Source organism: Antedon mediterranea, chromosome 8 (assembly GCF_964355755.1).
Source record: "Antedon mediterranea chromosome 8, ecAntMedi1.1, whole genome shotgun sequence".
Classification (NCBI taxonomy): Eukaryota; Metazoa; Echinodermata; class Crinoidea; order Comatulida; family Antedonidae; genus Antedon; species Antedon mediterranea.
Genome location: NC_092677.1, coordinates 27,479,745 through 27,500,306, shown reverse-complemented (window position 1 = coordinate 27,500,306; position 20,562 = coordinate 27,479,745). Strand labels below are relative to the sequence as shown.

Genomic DNA, 20,562 nt, shown 5'->3' with positions numbered 1-20,562 from the left:
GTAGAGAAAAAAAAATTGCTATACATAAAAAGATTTTTGAAACATGATACCAGAAACATAAACAACAACCAAAAAGCTCTGTTCACACACGCAATAGAGTTACCCTTCTTCTGTCTATGCTTAAGGTGATCCGAATCATATCTGAGTTATATCTGATATAAGTGCTTGTGTGAACTCTGTATTGTTAATTCTGATGTAACTCAAATAGACCGCAATTTTTAATGCTTGGTTCCCACTAGGATGCAATGGAACGATGTAAGCGCAACTAATTTGATCAATCACAAGCGAATATTTAAACCATCGCTTGTAATTGGTCAAAGCTTCTAAGTTTCTAGTGGAAAGCCAAGAACATGTAAACATAGCCCATACATGCTAAATTTCAAAACATTTATATACAGTGTTTTATACAGTGTAATAAACTAGAAAAATTAAAAGATAAAAAGAAAATTAATAAAAACATTTCTTTTATCTAAAAAAAAGATGTGTTTTCTACAGAAATTAATTTTATTTGAAAAATACACAAAAATTGAGGAAACCAAGTTTGCCAGCAAACATTGGTTTTTGAGGAAAAATTTACAATATAAAAAATACAAGAACAAATCCTGTTTAATAATACTCCTAAACCCTTGATATGCACACTAAATAAATGATTCTACTGCAGTTACTGCAGTAACTAAACTTTTCTACCGTTTAATGCAATTGTTTAGCAACCTTTTTAAGTGTTTACTGCAGCAGAATAATTTGATATGACCCTTGATATGCATTACTAAAAAGTAAAATATTTTAAATGTTTATATACAATACATGTGTATAAATGAAAAACAAACAAAACCAAAGAAAATGGTTGACATCACCACACAATTGGATGACATCACCACATAATTGGATGGCATCACCACATAATTGGATGGCATCACCACATAATTGGATGACATCATCACATAATTGGATGACATCACCACACAATTGGATGACATCACCACACAATTGGATGGCATCACCACATAATTGGATGACATCATCACATAATTGGATGACATCACCACACAATTGGATGACATCACCACACAATTGGATGACGTCACCACACAATTGGATGGCATCGCCACACAATTGGATGACGTCACCACACAATTGGTTGACATCACCACATAATTGGATGACGTCACCACACAATTGGTTGACATCACCACATAATTGGATGACATCACCACACAATTGGATGACATCACCACACAATTGGATGGCATCGCCACACAATTGGATGGCATCGCCACACAATTGAAAGACATCACCACACAATTGGATGACATCACCACACAATTGGATGACATCACCATATAATTGGATGGCATCACCACACAATTGGATGGCATCACCACACAATTGAATGACATCACCACACAATTGAATGACATCACCACACAATTGGATGACATCATCCCACATTTAAATATTCTAAATTATCCAAAACATTATAAATTTTGCAAAATAAAAAATACATTAATCTGTATATCACAATTGCAAACAACTATATTATTAATTTGAATATTCAACTTTCTTTATGAATATTCATGTTAACTTTCAACTTCCTAATGAATATTCATATCAATTTTAAACTTCTTAATGAATATTCATATCAATTTTAAACTTCCTAATAATTATTCATATCAATTTTAAACTTCCTAATGAATATTCATATCAATTTTAAACTTCCTAATGAATATTCACATCATTTTTAAACTTCCTAATGAATATTCATTTAAATTTTTAAACTTCCTAATGAATATTCACATCATTTTTAAACTGCAATGAATATTCATATCTAAACTAATGATATTCAAAACTACATTGTGTAAAATCCCGAAGTATGTACAGAAAAAAATTAAAATAATTTTATTTTACGATTGATCTAACTTTTAGATATTAAAGATTTAAAGAAATACAGGTCTATATCTACCTTTTAGATATTAAAAATGCAAAGATTTTGTTACTTATTTCAAGAGTCAGTATTCCATGCATAAATATAAAATCAAATCTGCAGCAATTTGAATAGTGTTGCAAATAGAATTCAGTAAAGCCCTACACATGTATTACATTCACAATATATTATATATAACAAAATCAAAATGAGCGTAATTGTTTAGCATCGACTACAAGGAGGGAAACACTACAGAATGAAAGAAAAACACACTTTACCCAAAGTTATAAAACATTATTGTTGTTCTTTAGACTTTTTGCAACAATGTAGAAAGTGAAAACTTTGTTCCAATATTCAGAATTTAACTACATTTTATACTAATATTATTATTGCATTTATATTCATCACAAGTTCCAATAAACTGTATAACATTTTGCATTTGTGTATTTTTGGGATTAACAATAGAACTAAATTAATATTGGGTGTCAAATAAAGACATATTAAAACATCACATGCTAATTAATTAATAGCAAATGTAGTGTATATCTAACGCCAAGTACACATACACATCCATAACGACACATGCTCATAGAGCCTGAAACTAATGACAAAACAGAAACAAAAACAAATAGTAAAACCAACAAAAAAAAAAAGCAAAATGATTTGGGTATAAGTCTTCAAACAAAAGCGCACTTGCTATTCTGAAGAGGGTGGGATTACACTTGAGTAAATATAGTACGTATACATATTTTTATATAATTTATGCATGCATTTAATAATTTATGTGGAATATATGAACTTTATATACATGTTTTGTGCTCGTGAATGATTAGTGTATTGCATGCTATCGCGACTGGAATTGATGGACGTTATATGCGTATTTCCTATCTAATCGTGGATGAGGCCGAGGGCTAGTTGATTTTGGACGCTGACCGTGAGGTTGAGGTGTGGTCAAAGACGTAAATGATGAAGCAGGAGAGACAGGGGTCGATCCTGTTGCAGGTCCCCAAACGTTTGAATGACGAACTGATAATGGATCACTCCATTGTGCCTGCAGGGGTCGATGTACGTCTAGCTGTTCCTGGTGGTTGACTATATATTGATTGTTGTTTGGTGGCTGGGGTGAAGAAGGCCTCTGCCATGCATTCTTAGGAGGCCAGGTTCGAACAGACTTAGGATCCTAAAACAAAAATAATTTACTTATCTTCAATTACTTCATACATTAAACATTTATCTCACTATCTATTTGTAATGTTACAGTTGACAGACAATAAGAACAGTTCAGCCAATAAGAAAATGATAAATACTCACCAACTGAACATCAAGCAGAGCAGATGGGTACTTCACAGGTGGTTCAGTAATAGCATTAAAGACACCTGGAATATGTAAACTCTCCTCTCCACCACTACTATGCCGTCTACAAAAAATAAATTAATTAACATCTAACTTACAGTGGTCAACCAGGTAGATGAGTCTAGTAGGAGTTGAGAACGTCCACTTAAATCATAAATAACTACCAACTGTATACATCTGACTGGCATATAAAAAGTAATTCAGTTGGAGGCAGAATTAAGCGACCATAGTGGTATCAACATTGCTCTGCTCCTAAACACACTTATTCTAAAAACTTAGTTGTTGTACTCACCTTCTGTTGACAGAAGCCATAAGGCCAGGCCCTGATAAACCTAGCCCCATAGAGTAGGTATCTCCACTGGCCGATTCTTCCCCATCACTGGAGCTACCAGAGTCATGCCCCATAGGCCAGCTATGGTTGATGATGTCAGACCTAATAAAAAAACATATTCAACATTTTTAACAATCAGAATCTACGTTAAGTATGAGAGAGAAAGATATTTAGCCAAATTAAAACTAGGGAGATTTTGAATTTCGATGACCTATGACCTGGAAACTATTAATTAGGTCTACATTATGTTCACATGACATTGGGATGCCGTTCACATGACATTGGGATGCCTCCCTCATTGGTTCCTCTGCAATTTGGGCTAATTCTAGGTCCAGCTACACAAAATTCGTGGATCCTAAGTCTAACTGATTTAAATATTTACTTCAGTCAAAGTATGGTGTCCCAGAGGGCCCGTCTTAAATCAAAAGGTCCATAACAAAAGAAAGTAAACCTACCCATCAGCAGCATGTGGGTCAATAGAGGGCCATGTCCTATTCATCTTGCCTTCACTCATACTCCACTGAGAGGCTAGGCTTAATGCGTGACCTTCATCAGCCAATCCCCCTTGCTTCTTAAAAAAGTTCTTAGCTAAATATTGTGCAAACTCAATTTGTTCCCCAGTGTGCTCGATACCCTTAGTCTTGCCAGGTTGCTGGGTTGGGTAAACGCCAGAATTAGCCCACCTTTTATCAGAGTATTCATCCTCTTGGTAGTGAGGGTTGAAATTACCATAGGTGGGGGTAGTTTTTGTTTGCGTATTCCATCCAGGGCTGTGACCTTCCTGTTGGTGGTTGGTATTTGCTATAACCATTAAAGTTTCAGGGTGTGTTTTTGGGAGTTGAGTAGAGTGAACTGGTGGTTTTAGTCCTCCTGATAACAAATCAACTATGCTCTGTACTTCCACATCAGTGGCAAACCCTTTGGTTTTTTCTGCACCTGAAAAATGTTAATATTACTGAAATTTTAATAGATGACATATTACATTTAATTTGTTTTAAAGTTCACTGTATGTCCAAATGTTAAATTGTGGTGTCTTAAAACACACACAAAGAGTATAGATATGTGGCAGCCATTTTAGCACCTGCCCTATTGGTATCACATCGCTGCTGTATATTGCAGACTCTAGTTAATTATTCAATCTCTTTGGTATAACCTTACTTTCATCTGACCAAGGTGTGCTGTTAGTATCATTATTATCGGACGAGGTAATGGTCACTAGAGGGCTCACTAACACTTTAACTTGGCCATCTTGCTGCTGTTGTTCCTACAGGAAAAAATAAATAAATTTAAAAAACCAAAAATGTTCTTTATTTTAAATCAACTGACAGAGATAAAAACCTCCACTAAATATAATGAAATAGGCATTAAAAACTGTGTACTTGCAAATGTGGTACACACTTTATTTGTTATTTGAACAAGATGCTTCTCTGGTCTAATTGATTGAAGATTCTACAGTGTGATGTGCTCAAATATGGTAGTGATATGCCCAAATATGGTAGTGATATGACATATATAGGCACATCAATTTATTGTCACATAAAGTTTGATAGTGTAGACAGAGCTTTATTAATAAGTCTCTCACCAAGTTAATTCAAATTAAATATTGATAAATAAACACTTACATTTGTACTTGGCACAAGTTTAGTCTTCTCAATATTTTCTTGCCGTTTGTTATTTTCTTTCATGTTTTTATTTGAGCTGGATGATATTTTTTTGTTAAACTTTGTGTTCAGCTTAGCAAACTTCTTTCTAAGGTTACTGATGGGTGAGTCCAGAACCGATTGTGGGCTGCTGGCATGTTGGTTCTGTCGTTTGACCACGTGATGGACATTATCTTCCAATTCTTTACAAAGCTTCACTTGTATGATTGGTAGATTTTGTTTTCTGTCGTTCAAAAAATGATTATTACTGTTAATAATTTTGCTACTCTAATAATATCATCATGATGAATATCAATATCATGAACTCTGAACGTCTTGCGACATAGCACACTAACAGTAATCAGAGAGGTTATTGGTCGAAGTGTGCATAGACATATACATATTTTTCTTTCGTATCATTCTCTATCATTTTTATTCATGTGGTTTTAGAACACAATATATAATAATATATATTCAGAAAATTCAAAAAGTACATAATTCAGCGGGAGGAAGTAATATACATAATTTATAAAATGTCTAGATTTTGAATTAGGAACAGCAGTATTTTATATTGTAAAGAGTTTAGATTAGTTAAGTATGATATATGTTTATATGGTGTCATTTTAAAGAGGATATTAGCTAGCTTGCAGGTTCATCTGGAAGCGTTACCCTCTCTAAATAAAGTGGATATCAATACAAATTAAACATTAAAAATGGTCACTTATGTTTAAAAAGAAAAAAAGGTACACTTACTTTCCATCACTCCATTTTACAACATCAAACTTGACAGTATAAACAACTTCCACTTTGCCTAAAAGTGATTGACATGGGATACACAGCTGCATCTCAGGTGGTGAGTCCGGTATCACTATCTTCAGACACCAGACGCTAGGTACCTCAATTATCAGCAACGCACCGTTGGAAGACACTTGCAGATAGTTGTGAAAATCGTTTTCAATCGGCACTTGCTCAATTGAAATCTAACAAAAATAAGTGCCAAGTATGAAAATGGTGGAATATTATTGTTATAATACATGTGTGAGATTAATAAATTTAAAGAGCTCTCAAAACTAATAACAACAATTGAATTATTATATTAAATAAAGTAAAGGGGGGGGGGGGAATTTAACACATTTATAATGACATCTTCAAGAGCCAGAAAAATAAAAAAGGGAAGGGGTCATCTTCAAAGATGCAATGAAACACACTACCCTCAACGACACCAATATTACAACTTACTGGTCTGAAAACTTAACCAATTTATATAAAGAAATGTATTATTATTAATATTAATGTTACATTTATAGAACAAAATTAACTCCACTTCACAAGGGTGAAAGGTCTAGGTAGTGGTGATATTTAATTCACCAATTTTTGTTATAATATAATAATGCATATAAACTACTCACCAAATTGGACAAGCCAAATAGAATGTTAGCAGCAATATGACTTTGAGTATGAGTTGAATGAGGACTCATCTCAGATAAAAGTCTTAATGCCATCAACCTCGCATCTTGTTTCAGTCCATTCTGTTTTATTGTTTTCTTCGCTAAATTTGTTAACAAATCCTGAAAATATGAAATATAACAAGTACTGGAACTTTTCTTCTTTTTTTTATTTTCTCTTTCTTTCCATTCATCATACACTACATAAATACATACATAATTATAATCATAGTACAAAGACAATAAAAACTAAGCAAGTAAATTAAAATCCAATAATAGCAAAGGGAGGCAGACCCTCTTCTTTTGGGACACCATTATTCAGGGGACACTCTTCTGTAAAATGAACAAGCGGCAATGTATGTACTTTACAGAAAACCCCTACCCACATGGTACATTACTTATCTTTAACTCACCATTATTTTGTAGAAGTTATTTTTATCCGATGACTTCTGTTTGCAGATTTCCCCGTCCACTTGGATCGTCACATCTTCAAGGCTTGTCTGCAATCTCTTTACCAACTCCTCTTGGTTCGGCATCTCTGATTGGCTCTTTGGCTTATACCTTAGCATTTCTTCTAATACAGATTGTGATTGGCTCAAGAGACTCTGTATTTGGTCTGGACAATAGCCATTTAGCACCAGTGCCGAGCATTGTGGGTGTTGGTGAAAGCCACCAATTATTGTGAATTCAGTCTTTGGTAACAAAACAAATTCATATTTGTAGGTCTGAAAAACAACATATTTGGCACAGTGTAAAGATTGCATATATCTATTTTTAATTTTTATTTCATACACATAACAGCATGTAAATTCAGCATTTACAGGATATATTAAAACTATAATAATTTAATAAATAAACTAAATATAATAATTGATATATAAACTAAATCTCTTTTAAGTTTTAAGAAAAAGAGTAGAAAGTGTCATGAGTTAGAACTAGGTTAGGATTGAACATTGGGATTGGAAGGCAAGCTTGTTACCACCAAGCTACAGCGCCACCACTTGGTATCATTATATCAAAGCTCTGTCTACACAGAATGTGATGTGCTCAAATATGGAAGTGATATGCCTAAATATGGTAGTGCTATGACATCCTCATGTCCATATATGGGCACATCATTTTTTTTCACATAAAGTTTGATAGTGTAAACAGAGCTTAACATTTGGTAACATTCAAATCTGTTACAAAACAATAGAATGTACTAACCAATATTAGAGCATCCAGTCTTTGTTTATATTCAACCATTTTTGGATTTTCATTTTGACCTTCATTTTTGCAAACGTTTACAAATTCTCCAATTGCAGTTGAATCGCCTCTTCTCAATGTTTTTGTCGTCTGCATTTGAAAAAAAACAAAAAAACATCATGTATTTGAAAAAACATCATGTATTGAAAAAACAAAAACACATCATGTATTTGGAAGAACACATCATGCATTTGAACAACATAAACACACCATGCTTTGAAAAAACATAAACACATCATGCATTTTAAAAAACATAAACAAGTAGTTTGAGTGTTTATATCATCTAAAATCTATTTTAAGAAATCTTTAATTAAAAATCATCTTAATTACTTAATTTAATTGCTAGAATTTAATTAGGGAAAATGGAGCGTCAAACTGGAGAGGTTCAGTTTAAATTATCACAAATAAAAAAAAATATTTCAAATAGTGGATGGTATTTAATTAGAAACAAACTTTAGTACTGAACTTAAACCTTTATCTTCTCATACATTCTTTCATAATGTAAATAATGACTTTAGCCTCACGTCTTTCTTGTACTACATAATCCTATAACCTCATTAACATTTTTGGAGTTAATCGTGAATATGTTCAACAATCCATATTGCTGCTGTACACATCGTGAATATGTACAACAATCCATACTGCTGCTGTACACATCATGAATATGTACAACAATCCATACTGCTGCTGTACACATCGTCAATCATGAATATGTACAACAATCCATACTGCTGCTGTACACATCGTCAATAATGCTTCTGGTTATTGTAGTACGCTGTATTCACGTCTTGATTTATTTCATCACTTTGAGTGTTATAAGTTCATTGATTTAGAAACAAAATTGATGATAGCGAATAAATACAAATGCTTCAGAATAAATTTTATTTCAGTTCAAATTTTAGTTTCAATTCAAACCCTCAATTTCTAACTTATATCTTCTGGTTTCTACAGTGTAGTAAATATAGTGTGTTATTTTAAAGAATTTTAGAACAAAAAACAATACATCATACATAACAAAAAGCATCCAATAACATTCTAAGCCACGAGGCACATGCTTGTAAGCGTTGTGATAGCTTCCTTAACTACAACAAAAAGCATCCAATACCTGTGACATTCTAAGCCACATGCTTGTAAGCGTTGTGATAGCTTCCTTAACTACCACAAAATAAGCATACAATACCTGTGACATTCTAAGCCACATGCTTGTAAGCGTTGTTGATAGCTTCCTTAACTACCCCAAAATTAGCATACAATACCTGTGACATTCTAAGCCACGAGGCACATGCTTGTAAGCGTTGTGATAGCTTCCTTAACTACAACAAAATAAGCATACAATACCTGTGACATTCTAAGCCATGAGGCACATGCTTGTAAGCGTTGTGATAGCTTCCTTAACTACCACAAAATAAGCATACAATACCTGTGACATTCTAAGCCACGAGGCACATGCATGTAAGCGTTGTGATAGCTTCCTTAACTATCCCAAAATAAGCATACAATACCTGTGACATTCTAAGCCACATGCTTGTAAGCGTTGTGATAGCTTCCTTAACTACAACAAAATAAGCATACAATACCTGTGACATTCTAAGCCACATGCTTGTAAGTGTTGTGATAGCTTCCTTAACTACCACAAAATAAGCATCCAATACTGTACCTGTGACATTCTAAGCCACGAGGCACATGCTTGTAAGCGTTGTGATAGCTTCCTTAACTACAACAAAATAAGCATACAATACCTGTGACATTCTAAGCCATGAGGCACATGCTTCTTTAAGAATTTCATCCCTGTTATCTCCAACAAAGAAATCCTCTAAACTCTGAAACCGAACCAGCGGCTCAAATACTTGAGAGGCAGAGTTGAAGAATTGACATTGGGTTTGCAGCATAAGTAGGAAGCAATGGGCCATCACCTGGAAACAAACAAAAGCATAATAATTACATTATTTTAGTCATGGTTTAAGAAGTATTTAGATAAAAAAAACAACAAAGGCATTGAAAAAAACATGAATGAAAAGGAAATTGGAAAAGCGAAAATAATCCAACACCCAAACCGAAATGTGGCCCTACTATACTTCTTCGATCAATCCAGCTGTCCAAACAAATTAACTGAGGTTAGCAACTTAGGCCAACTCAGACAGCATCGTACGAGAAGGCCCGACGAAACGTCTTGACTTATGTCTAGGTTTCAAGTTGTTAGGTCATCGGGAGAACATTGAACATGTTTAATTTTCTCCCGACAAGACGACTTGTCGGGCCCCATTGTATGACGCTGCCCGAGCCTTTAGCCTGAGCCTTCTCAGTATCTGGAACCTCTTATTCACCTGCAGGAATGAACCAAACCAAATTCATTTTTTCTGATGATGACGTACAGTATTTTTATTTAGACAGAGCACAAAGAAAACTATTTTATAGTTCTATGATCAACATTAGTAGTACTGTACTACATATAAACATTGCTACTATAAGTGGGTTTATTTGTGCTGATTAGTGTTAGAAATATTTCTTCAAAGGTCAATGTGACAGAACTCATTAGCAGTTGGTCGTTTGTTGAAACTCACAATAGAACTAGGAACAATCATTAATCGGTTTTTAAAAAACATTTGTTAAGAAATCGTTAGAATTTGATGAAAATAGGAATATGATTTTAACTAAATGCAAATAAGATTTGTTCTTTTGATACAAAAATGTAATAAATATACAGATGAAAACTAAAAATATAAAAATCAGATTTCTAATCCATCAAGCGTATTTTGACCTCAATTTAACCTCAACTTCAACCAATGTTCATTCATTCATTCATTCAATGTTTAATCATGAAGGAATCATTCAAAATAATTTCTCAATGGCTTGATAGTATGTAACCAGGCTATGTATGGTAGAACACACACAGGCTACGTATGGTGGAACACACACAGGCTAAGTGCAGTGGAACACACACAGGCTACGTATGGTGGAACACACACAGGCTACGTGCATTGGAACACATGCAGGCTACGTGCATTGGAACACACGCAGGCTAAGTGCAGTGGAACACACACAGGCTACGTACAGTATGGTGGAACACACGCAGGCTACGTGCATTGGAACACATGCAGGCTACGTACATTGGAACACACACAGGCTACGTATGGTGGAACACACACAGGCTAAGTGCAGTGGAACACACACAGGCTACGTATGGTGGAACACACGCAGGCTACGTGCATTGGAACACATGCAGGCTACGTGCATTGGAACACACGCAGGCTACGTGCATTGGAACACATGCAGGCTACGTGCATTGGAACACATGCAGGCTACGTGCATTGGAACACACGCAGGCTACGTGCATTGGAACACACGCAGGCTACGTGCATTGGAACACACGCAGGCTACGTGCATTGGAACACACGCAGGCTACGTGCATTGGAACTCACGCAGGCTACGTGCATTGGAACACACGCAGGCTACGTGCAGTGGAACACACGCAGGCTACGTGCATTGGAACACACGCAGGCTACGTGCACTGGAACACACGCAGGCTACGTGCAGTGGAACACACGCAGGCTACGTGCATTGGAACACATGCAGGCTACGTACAGTGGAACACACGCAGGCTACGTGCATTGGAACACATGCAGGCTACGTGCATTGGAACACACGCAGGCTACGTGCAGTGGAACACACGCAGGCTACATGCAGTGGAACACACGCAGGCTACGTGCATTGGAACACACGCAGGCTACGTGCAGTGGAACACACGCAGGCTACGTGCAGTGGAACACACGCAGGCTACATGCAGTGGAACACACGCAGGCTACGTGCATTGGAACACATGCAGGCTACGTATGGTGGAACACACGCAGGCTACGTGCAGTGGAACACACGCAGGCTACGTGCAGTGGAACACACGCAGGCTACGTGCAGTGGAACACACGCAGGCTACATGCAGTGGAACACACGCAGGCTACGTGCATTGGAACACATGCAGGCTACGTATGGTGGAACACACGCAGGCTACGTGCAGTGGAACACACGCAGGCTACGTGCAGTTGAACACACGCAGGCTACGTACAGTGGAACACACGCAGGAAACGTACAGTGAACGAACCTGATATCACTATATGCAAGCTACGACGGCGGACATGCCCGATGGCACACTCACATGTTGTACGGTGGTTGAACCAGTTTATTAACACAAACAAACCATGTGGAAAACACATACTAATCAAATGCAAGCGGTAAAGGTGTAGCAGATTCATATTTAATGATTTCAGATGCTAACCTCATTAATCGTTTGTTATTTCAATGAAACAAGAATAACAACAAGAAGAATCAAATGATATTAATATTAATGAAAAAATAATAATGTAGCAAACATCATTTTTAAAAGTTGAATTAAGTCTTAATACACAGTACACTTTACTACTGTAGCACTGTCAGTGAAAAATTTTATTTTAAAATTTTGTTCAGCAATATTGCATAAAATCAAACTGATTTTTGAGTAGAGAAACATAGTTTTGTATTGTATTTTTTGCTACACAATTCTGAAATGTGTAGCAATAAGTTGTTTTATATAGCGTTTTGCTATGTTACACTGGAAAACTATTCCCTGACTGTAACTTTGTGATTAACTTGTTTGCTTGGGACATGGGTTCGACTTTTTCAGAAGTCAAATCATTGTTGAATATGCGACAGAAAATGTTAAAAATGCAATGTTCTTATAGCAATAATGGTAATTTAAGCAAGCAGAAGTGTCCTAACATTTCTACCAGAATCTCTCAAACCCCCTAGTGGTATTATAGTCTATTTCCAAATAATAGTCCTCTAATCCTTGATATCCTGAAAGGTGATGGTGTATTCCTAAGAGTGAAACAGAAACAATGCTCACAAAAGTACTTTTACCCAAGGCTATAAATGTTGGAAATCATGCGATATACTGAATGAATAGTAGTAGCTTCATTCAATAGTCTATTCAAAGGTAACCTTTCATTTAATTTTATTCACCTAACCTTAATCTCTATACACCTTTCTATTTTAAAGTCACCTAAATTAATTTACTGCAGATGGTACAGTAGCTTTTTATAACTAGTTCTGATTGTTACAATTTAAAACTGTTCTCTCCAGGGGTAAATTCCATTTTAAAATTTTGTTTAATAGCAATATTGCTAATCAAACTGATTTTTTAGTCGAGAAACATAGTTTTGTATTGTATTTCTTGCTACACATTTCTAAAATTAAGGTTGTTTTGTATAGCTTTTTGCTATGCTACACTGGCGAAATTATTCCCTGCTCTCACTGCACAATTCAACATTGATTTAGAAATCTGAGCTGTATTAAAAATACATAAAAAGCAACAATTCAATAAAGAGTTGCTATACATATCCTACGATTCTTTAAATATGCATTTATAGGATTTTGTGTGGGACTACAGATTTTCCAATAGTTGTATTGCTTTCAATTACCAAGAGGATTGAGTTTAAATTGTCAACAGCCACCCAGCACTTCTATTCCTAGTATACATCAGTAGATAATGTATACAGCACCTAGGCCTAGATACCCAGCTAATTTATAAAAATAACCAGCCTACTATTGATAATATAGTGACCCCATTCACTTTCCTCTACTGTACTATAGCTGATTCTTGGTAAAGGTCTATGTGTCCAGTATCATACAAATTCTGCAGTATCACATGGATCTCATGTGGTGCCTGTATCAGGGAGTTTTAATTACAACTCTCTGCCTGTATCATATAGGCTGTAAGCCAACCCTACTAACTTAACATAAATACAGGCACCTCATGTGATACACGGTTTTATCGAACTTGCCTTTGAGTTTGATACTGAATAAATAATGTCATGTGGACATACTGGTGCATCTTGCTGCTGATACTGTCCAAAAACTCAAAACAAATCACATACACATGGCCATTTTCTATCATACTCAAATGACATAGTTAGTGTTAATACATTATAGGATTTTGCGTGGGACTTGATTGCATTGCATGTGCTAACTAAATGTCAACATTGATCTTGTAATCTCACATTACACCTTTTTAATCAGTATTCAATTGTTATTTCTTATAATTGGGACCATTTTTGTGACCAAAAAAATTAAAAACTATGTCACTAGCATTGATGGCACTACAGAATAGAGAGTGGGCATAAAACTTGTATTCATATTCATTTCCTATTAAATTTACAAGTATTCAATTCAACCATAATTAATAAGTTAGTAATTTAAATTTCCCACACAGATATGGTAATGATAGAGAGACCCAGTAGTTATTATTCCACCCTACACACTGGGACTGCATTGATTTCAGCCAAATAGACAGGATCCTACAATTCCCTGCTTACTGTACAACTGCTGCAATACATATCATAATCATCACATCATTTATTTCAAATACAAAGACATCCAGTACAGAAGTAAATCAATGAGGCAGGATCACAAAAAGGTATAAATAAGAATAACCATCGAGTGGCTCGCCACCTACAGTAGTACTGTAATATCAAACATCATTTGTATATATTATTATAAATTACTGAGACTTAAGATAAGAGAGACATTATATACAAAGTCTAAGTTAATACAAACACAGCGAATAAACATGATTCTAAGAAAAACTTAACACTGAGATCAACGACCTGGTTGATATAATGTACACAAACTGGTTTAATACAAGAAATAGGGCTAGATCAATGAAAACTTAGAAATAGGGCTAGATCAGTGAAAACTTAGAAAATAGGTCTAGATCAGTGAAAACTTAGATATAGGGCTAGATCAGTGAAAACTTAGAAATAGGGCTAGATCAATGAAAACTTAGAAATAGGGCTAGATCAATGAAAACTTAGAAATAGGGCTAGATCAATGAAAACTTAGATATAGGGCTAGATCAATGAAAACTTAGATAGGGCTAGATCAATGAAAACTTAGAAAATAGGGCTAGATCAATGAAAACTTAGATATATGGCTAGATCAGTGAAAACTTAGAAATAGGGCTAGATCAATGAAAACTTAGAAATAAGGCTAGATCAGTGAAAACTTAGAAATAGGGCTAGATCAATGAAAACTTAGAAATAGGTCTGGTCTAGATCGGTGAAAACTTAAAAATAGGTCTAGATCAATGAAAACTTAGAAATAAGGCTAGATCAATAAAAACTTAGAAATAGGGCTAGATCCAATATATACTGGTTTAATACTAAACAAAATGGTTAAATGGGATTCTATAGCAAATAAAATTGTTGGCTGTTTTTTTTTTTGTATGTGTGTAGCAATCACATACTGTGCCATTTCCATGCTACAGTAGTACAAATCAAACAAGCACGAATGTGCCTCGGGGTACAGCAGCAAAAGAAGCTGTAATGACATCATAAGACAGGATGTAACGTCACATACACGACACGTCAATAACCTCGCTACCAAATACGGCTATACGGTACCATCTTTGAGACATGATATGGCTGCATCCGGTTTGAAATTTTAAAATAGCTTTGAGGACATGTCCCTGTAGCATATTCATGCCAAACCCCAGCTCAATACTACAACGAATAAGGGAGGAGTAGTACTTTATAAATCGCACTTTTTACTCAATAGTGTCCAGATGGAGGAGGAGAAAGTGAGAGAGTCCTAGGCTCGGGTACCCCGAGTAAAAATAGTGGTGGAAAATAGTCAGAGACTACTTGCAGTGTAGTCTCAATAACATTTTAGTATCAAAAACATCTGACTTACTTTTCCCTGATGCGAAGCTAATTCTTAGTCTACAGTTACTATTAAATTATACAGTTTTTCTCATAAATGGCCATATTTTCTAAGTGTAATTCTTTTATTTATATTAATGGTATTCAGCCATATTTTTAAAGCGTAATTATAACGGTATGGTATTCAACCAGTATGTTTAAGTTGGTAGCAATTAATAAAATTAAAAGAAAAGTCTGCAAGGTTGGCATGATGACATCAGATCTTTCGTAGATTGATATAAACTGTGAGATGTATTAAGGCTTTGCAGCCCAGATAGTGCAGAACATGTAGGACGCAAAATTACATTAATTATTGTTTATTTGAAATTAAAGCTAACCAATACTGTAGCCTTCTAAACATTCTAGATTCTAGAGATTTACATGTTTATAATCTTCTAAACATTCTAGAGATTCACATGTTTATTATACCTTTATATACAGACAGTCTTTCACTTAATAAACTTATTCTACTTCTACTACCATTCAATCAAATTCTTTATTTTTCATAATAACTCTGGAAATTTTGGATGGGCTAATAAATGATCTAAGAATAAGGTACATATCGTATATATTACGAACATGTTGATTGAATAAACATTAATAAATTACAAATACATTTATTCATCATATCAATGATTTTAATAGTATAATTAATATGTAGAGTCAAAAGTTATGAAAAGAAAGAAAAGTTTGAACTCCTAAATTTAGTTAATGTTCCTTATTTGAACATAAAACTCTAACAATAAACAAACATAAAAAGGAAAGTAAATCACATTCCTTTTTAGGAAAAGAAATGACAGAATGTTTTACTTCCTTGTTTTTTCAATTGTATCTACCTTTAAGAGACGATTTACACTACAGTTTCCTGGTGTAAATTCATAGAAAATATATGCAAGTATTTAGAGCTTGGTTCACAAGCTCTATAAAATTGAGCTGGGGGTTAGTTTGCTTTGCGTTAACGCAAAACATACAAAACATCCGATATACCTCCGGCGGTAGAAAGAGCTTGTCAGAGTTAAGGTTACATTAATATAAACTGTTTTAAGCATAGCCTTAAGAAATATTTTAACAATCTGTTTTAATCTGAACATATGTATATTTTAAAGATATTTTCTTAATTCTATCTTTTTAAATTAACAATTTTTTATAAAAACACATTGCTGAATTTTATAGTTTTATCTAAATTTTAATAGAATCCATGTATTATTCATTTTATGTAAGTATTTCGATGTGGAGAGCCTCTCGACGGTTATTTTTATTTGTAACTTTTAGGTTATCCGGCCTCATTGACTTACTTTTGTATTGTTTTTTTGTACTGTTCTGTATATTGCCGAAATAAATGATATATGATATATGATATGATATAAAAAGTGACAATTTGTTGGAACCTGATGGTGTCCCATTAATAGAGGTTCTACTGTCAAAGTGTCCTGTTAATAGGGGTTTCTATTACATGATAATTGTTAAGGCCAATTTACAGACGAAACATGCATAGCTTGTCCCACGTAGAATCTTTTATCCACAGCGGAGTCCGCCTGTCCGCTCCACGCTTTGTGTGTAAATGGTAATAAGGAATAACAGTAGATTCTATATCTTTATTATCGTTACCGCTCGTCTGTGTAAATTTATCTTAGTTTCCATAAAAAAAGCATCAATTATGAAGCTGAAAAGATGATGATGATGTTGAGGATGACATTGAGATGATGATGATGATAATGGTACTGATGATGATGGACATGGAAGATAGGATTGGCAACAATGTTGAGTTAATAAGAAGACAATGATAAAAAGATGTTGGTCATATAACATTAGCAGTGACAGCTTTATATTTTAAAGTCCGCTACACTAATCATGAATAATTTTCATTCTAAGTACATAAAATCCTTAATGTTCTTCTAAGATTTTAATTAAGGAAAATCTAAATTTAATTAGCACTTAAGTAGATTCTTTGAAGCAGCCTCTATTGTACGTTTCAATGTTATTAAACTGTTAATAATCCTAACTCACAAGTTAATCAATAACCTGTGTAATGCAAGAAATCTAAGAAAATCAGTGATAAACCATGCTATTACTACACTGTATCAGAACTACTTAATTTTCTAGGAAACTGTGAAACGATTACAGTAGGGACTCGAAATAATGGCTGCCATCTGAAATATAATTTACTGTTTTTTAGTAAAAATAACAACTAAACATGTATCAACCATGTTAATCAGAACATGTTATTATTAACAAATATTAAAATATTAATAAAAATGGCTGCCATCTGAATTTACTGTAGTAAAAATTAACCAAACATATTCAATATTAATATTAATGCAGTTACACTTTTTATACAATTAACCTTATTATTGTTATGGATAGCCTTAAGGTGCTGGATATACACCCCCGAGGAGTGGGTGGTGATGAGTAGGTGTAGTCATGTTGACAGCTACTGTATATGAAACTTTTAAAATTAGTTTGTTTATGCTAAATGCTAGTATAGATTTTTGAAATAATATTCAATATTATAATATGCATTTATCAGTTTTAAAAGGAAATAAGTTTTATAACTTGTCCTTGTATTCCTTTGTAAAAATATATATTTTTTCATTTTTAAATATCCTACAGTAAAACCAAAATATCTTCTAATAAATAGGTTGATGATATGATACTACAGTAATGTACTGAGGATTCAACATTCAATCAATTTGAAAAATGCAATATTCCTGACATTAAAATTACTAAAAGTATACATCAAATGGTTGAATTTTAAATGCAATCTCCTTCCCAGCATTCATTATAATTTTACTTACTGTCAAAGACAAAAAGCAGAACATGGACAATCATTGATTGGAAAGCCTTTCAAAATCTGGCTTTTACGACAAAATAACTTTCTAATTTATTATTTTATCAGCGCGGTATTCATTTTATCCTGTATACTGACAGTTATTTATTAACGTGGGCATCCCACGAGTCTTTCATAGGGTTTTTTTTTTAGTAAACAATATAGTAGCGAATAATTAACCATCATGTAGCTGAATTAGACATATTACCCAAAATCCTCTAGGGCAAAACACCAAATCCAACAATACTAATAAATGCTTTTTCTGTCAAAGGAGGATTTACAATGATTAACATAAAATGTGAACAAATTAAATTTGAAATTCACATTTTACCAACAAATAATACAAGTAATAAATAAAAGAAATATAATTACATAAATATATTAAATTATCATAAAATAATTACAGAAAAATTGTCATAAATATCTTTGAAATCTTCAAAAAAAACACAAACAATAAAACCAGATATACATTTGGAGAAAAAAGAGACTCATTATGCCGTTAAGAACTAATATAAATGTTCAGATAGGTAAGGCAATTAAATATATAAATAAATAAATTATTAGGATAATAATTAATCAACAATGTCGACAACTACAATTATAAACTTCAGTAACAGTAACAAACTTTCTCATAAACATTGGCTTATAACAACATTTAAATTTGTTCTTCGTTATCAAGATTTGTATACATTAAACTTTATAGTTAGCACAAAATGCTGCGTCATCATAAATCAATCTTTTTATGGATTATAAAATATTATTTCTGAAACTTTGCATGGTAAATGGTTTACATCATTTATTTAATTTAAATTGTCATTAGCATATAGTCCCAAAGGTGTCTCCTTAAGCGTGGTTCCCGGTAGAGACGAACGCAAGAACGTACGCACAATGCAAGTAAATTGACCAATGACAAGCCATTGTTGAATAATCCATCACTAGCGATTGGTCAAATCACTTACTTTGCGTTATGTCCTTGCGTCTCTAGTGGGAACCAAGCTTTATTAGAGGTTTTACTGTACATGGTATTGGTAAATAATGGAATTAATATTTAAAATGTACCTGAATACTTTCATCGTTTTTTTCCTTCAATCCCCGATTGATCACCCGTGACGTCTGTAAGGTCACATTATCATTGACATGTTGGCACACCTCTCCAGTTGTGGTGGCCAACTCTTGCGAGATGTGCTGCAAATTGGTAGCAACCTCGCAGAATGGCGTATCCTGAAACAGAGTGGTGAATCCTTCGGCCATATTGTTGGCAGACTGACAGAGGTTTCTCATCGCTTGCAGGCATGCCGTGCTGTGATGTTGCACTTCCTCTAGGTTAGCTTTGTAACTGTTCGGCAGGCTGCAATGAAAATGTGATTTGCTTTCTGCATTAATTTCATTTCTACTGTTAGTCTGACCAAAGTGCTTCTTGAAGTTAGACATCGTTCAATCACGCACTCTGCAAAAATAAAATAACATTCATCGTTGTAACACAAAATTAAACAAGGTAAAACACTGATGATGTTTTTTATTGCGGCATAATCAATCAAGTAATCAATATCAATTAGACCCTATTAAAATAAAAATAGTTTATTATTATTTATTAAAATGATCTATAATTTTTAGATAGGTTTTTACGCAATCCAATAATATGTAATATATCTTCAAAATGTTAACTGTTTTTATTATGTCAACATTTCATGTTTTCATCATCAAGTGTGGTTAGTTTAGTTAGTTAGCCTAGGCCAAGGCTTCTCGTCCATCAATGTTACAGAAACCACGATGAAGGCCTCCTTTCGATGCTAGGATAGGCCACTACTACTACTACACTGTGGCCTATCTAGCAGCTCTAGGCCTACCACGATATTTTTCATCATTGTCGCGCTATGAAATTGCTAACCAAAGAGGCCTTGATTTACTTACCTTGCAGCAGAGCTGTTTAATAGACTATGCTTGCTACATGTCTGGAGAAATTGCAGGAAGATTTTGGATAATTATCATCAAATTACTTGCAAAAAGACCAGCTCGACGGCACTTTCTCCTAAAACTTTCAGTTCGCGGGGAACACACACACACGGCGCGGTGGTC

General features: G+C 34.2%; 1 protein-coding gene across 1 annotated transcript; it reads right to left on the bottom strand.

The window, feature by feature from the left end:
- Positions 1 to 1,868: 1,868 nt before the first annotated feature.
- Positions 1,869 to 20,554, bottom strand: LOC140056957 (granule associated Rac and RHOG effector protein 1-like). The gene is made up of 13 exons (XM_072102489.1): positions 20,398 to 20,554; positions 19,546 to 19,933; positions 9,675 to 9,848; positions 7,897 to 8,025; positions 7,104 to 7,415; positions 6,655 to 6,813; positions 5,999 to 6,225; positions 5,228 to 5,489; positions 4,764 to 4,869; positions 4,061 to 4,541; positions 3,567 to 3,707; positions 3,233 to 3,338; positions 1,869 to 3,101 (listed from the first exon to the last, which is right to left on the bottom strand). The coding sequence occupies exons 2-13, from the start codon at positions 19,915 to 19,917 to the stop codon at positions 2,766 to 2,768; spliced, it is 2,805 nt and encodes a 934-aa protein (XP_071958590.1). The 5' UTR covers positions 19,918 to 19,933; positions 20,398 to 20,554; the 3' UTR covers positions 1,869 to 2,765.
- Between the last annotated feature and the right edge of the window lie 8 nt (positions 20,555 to 20,562).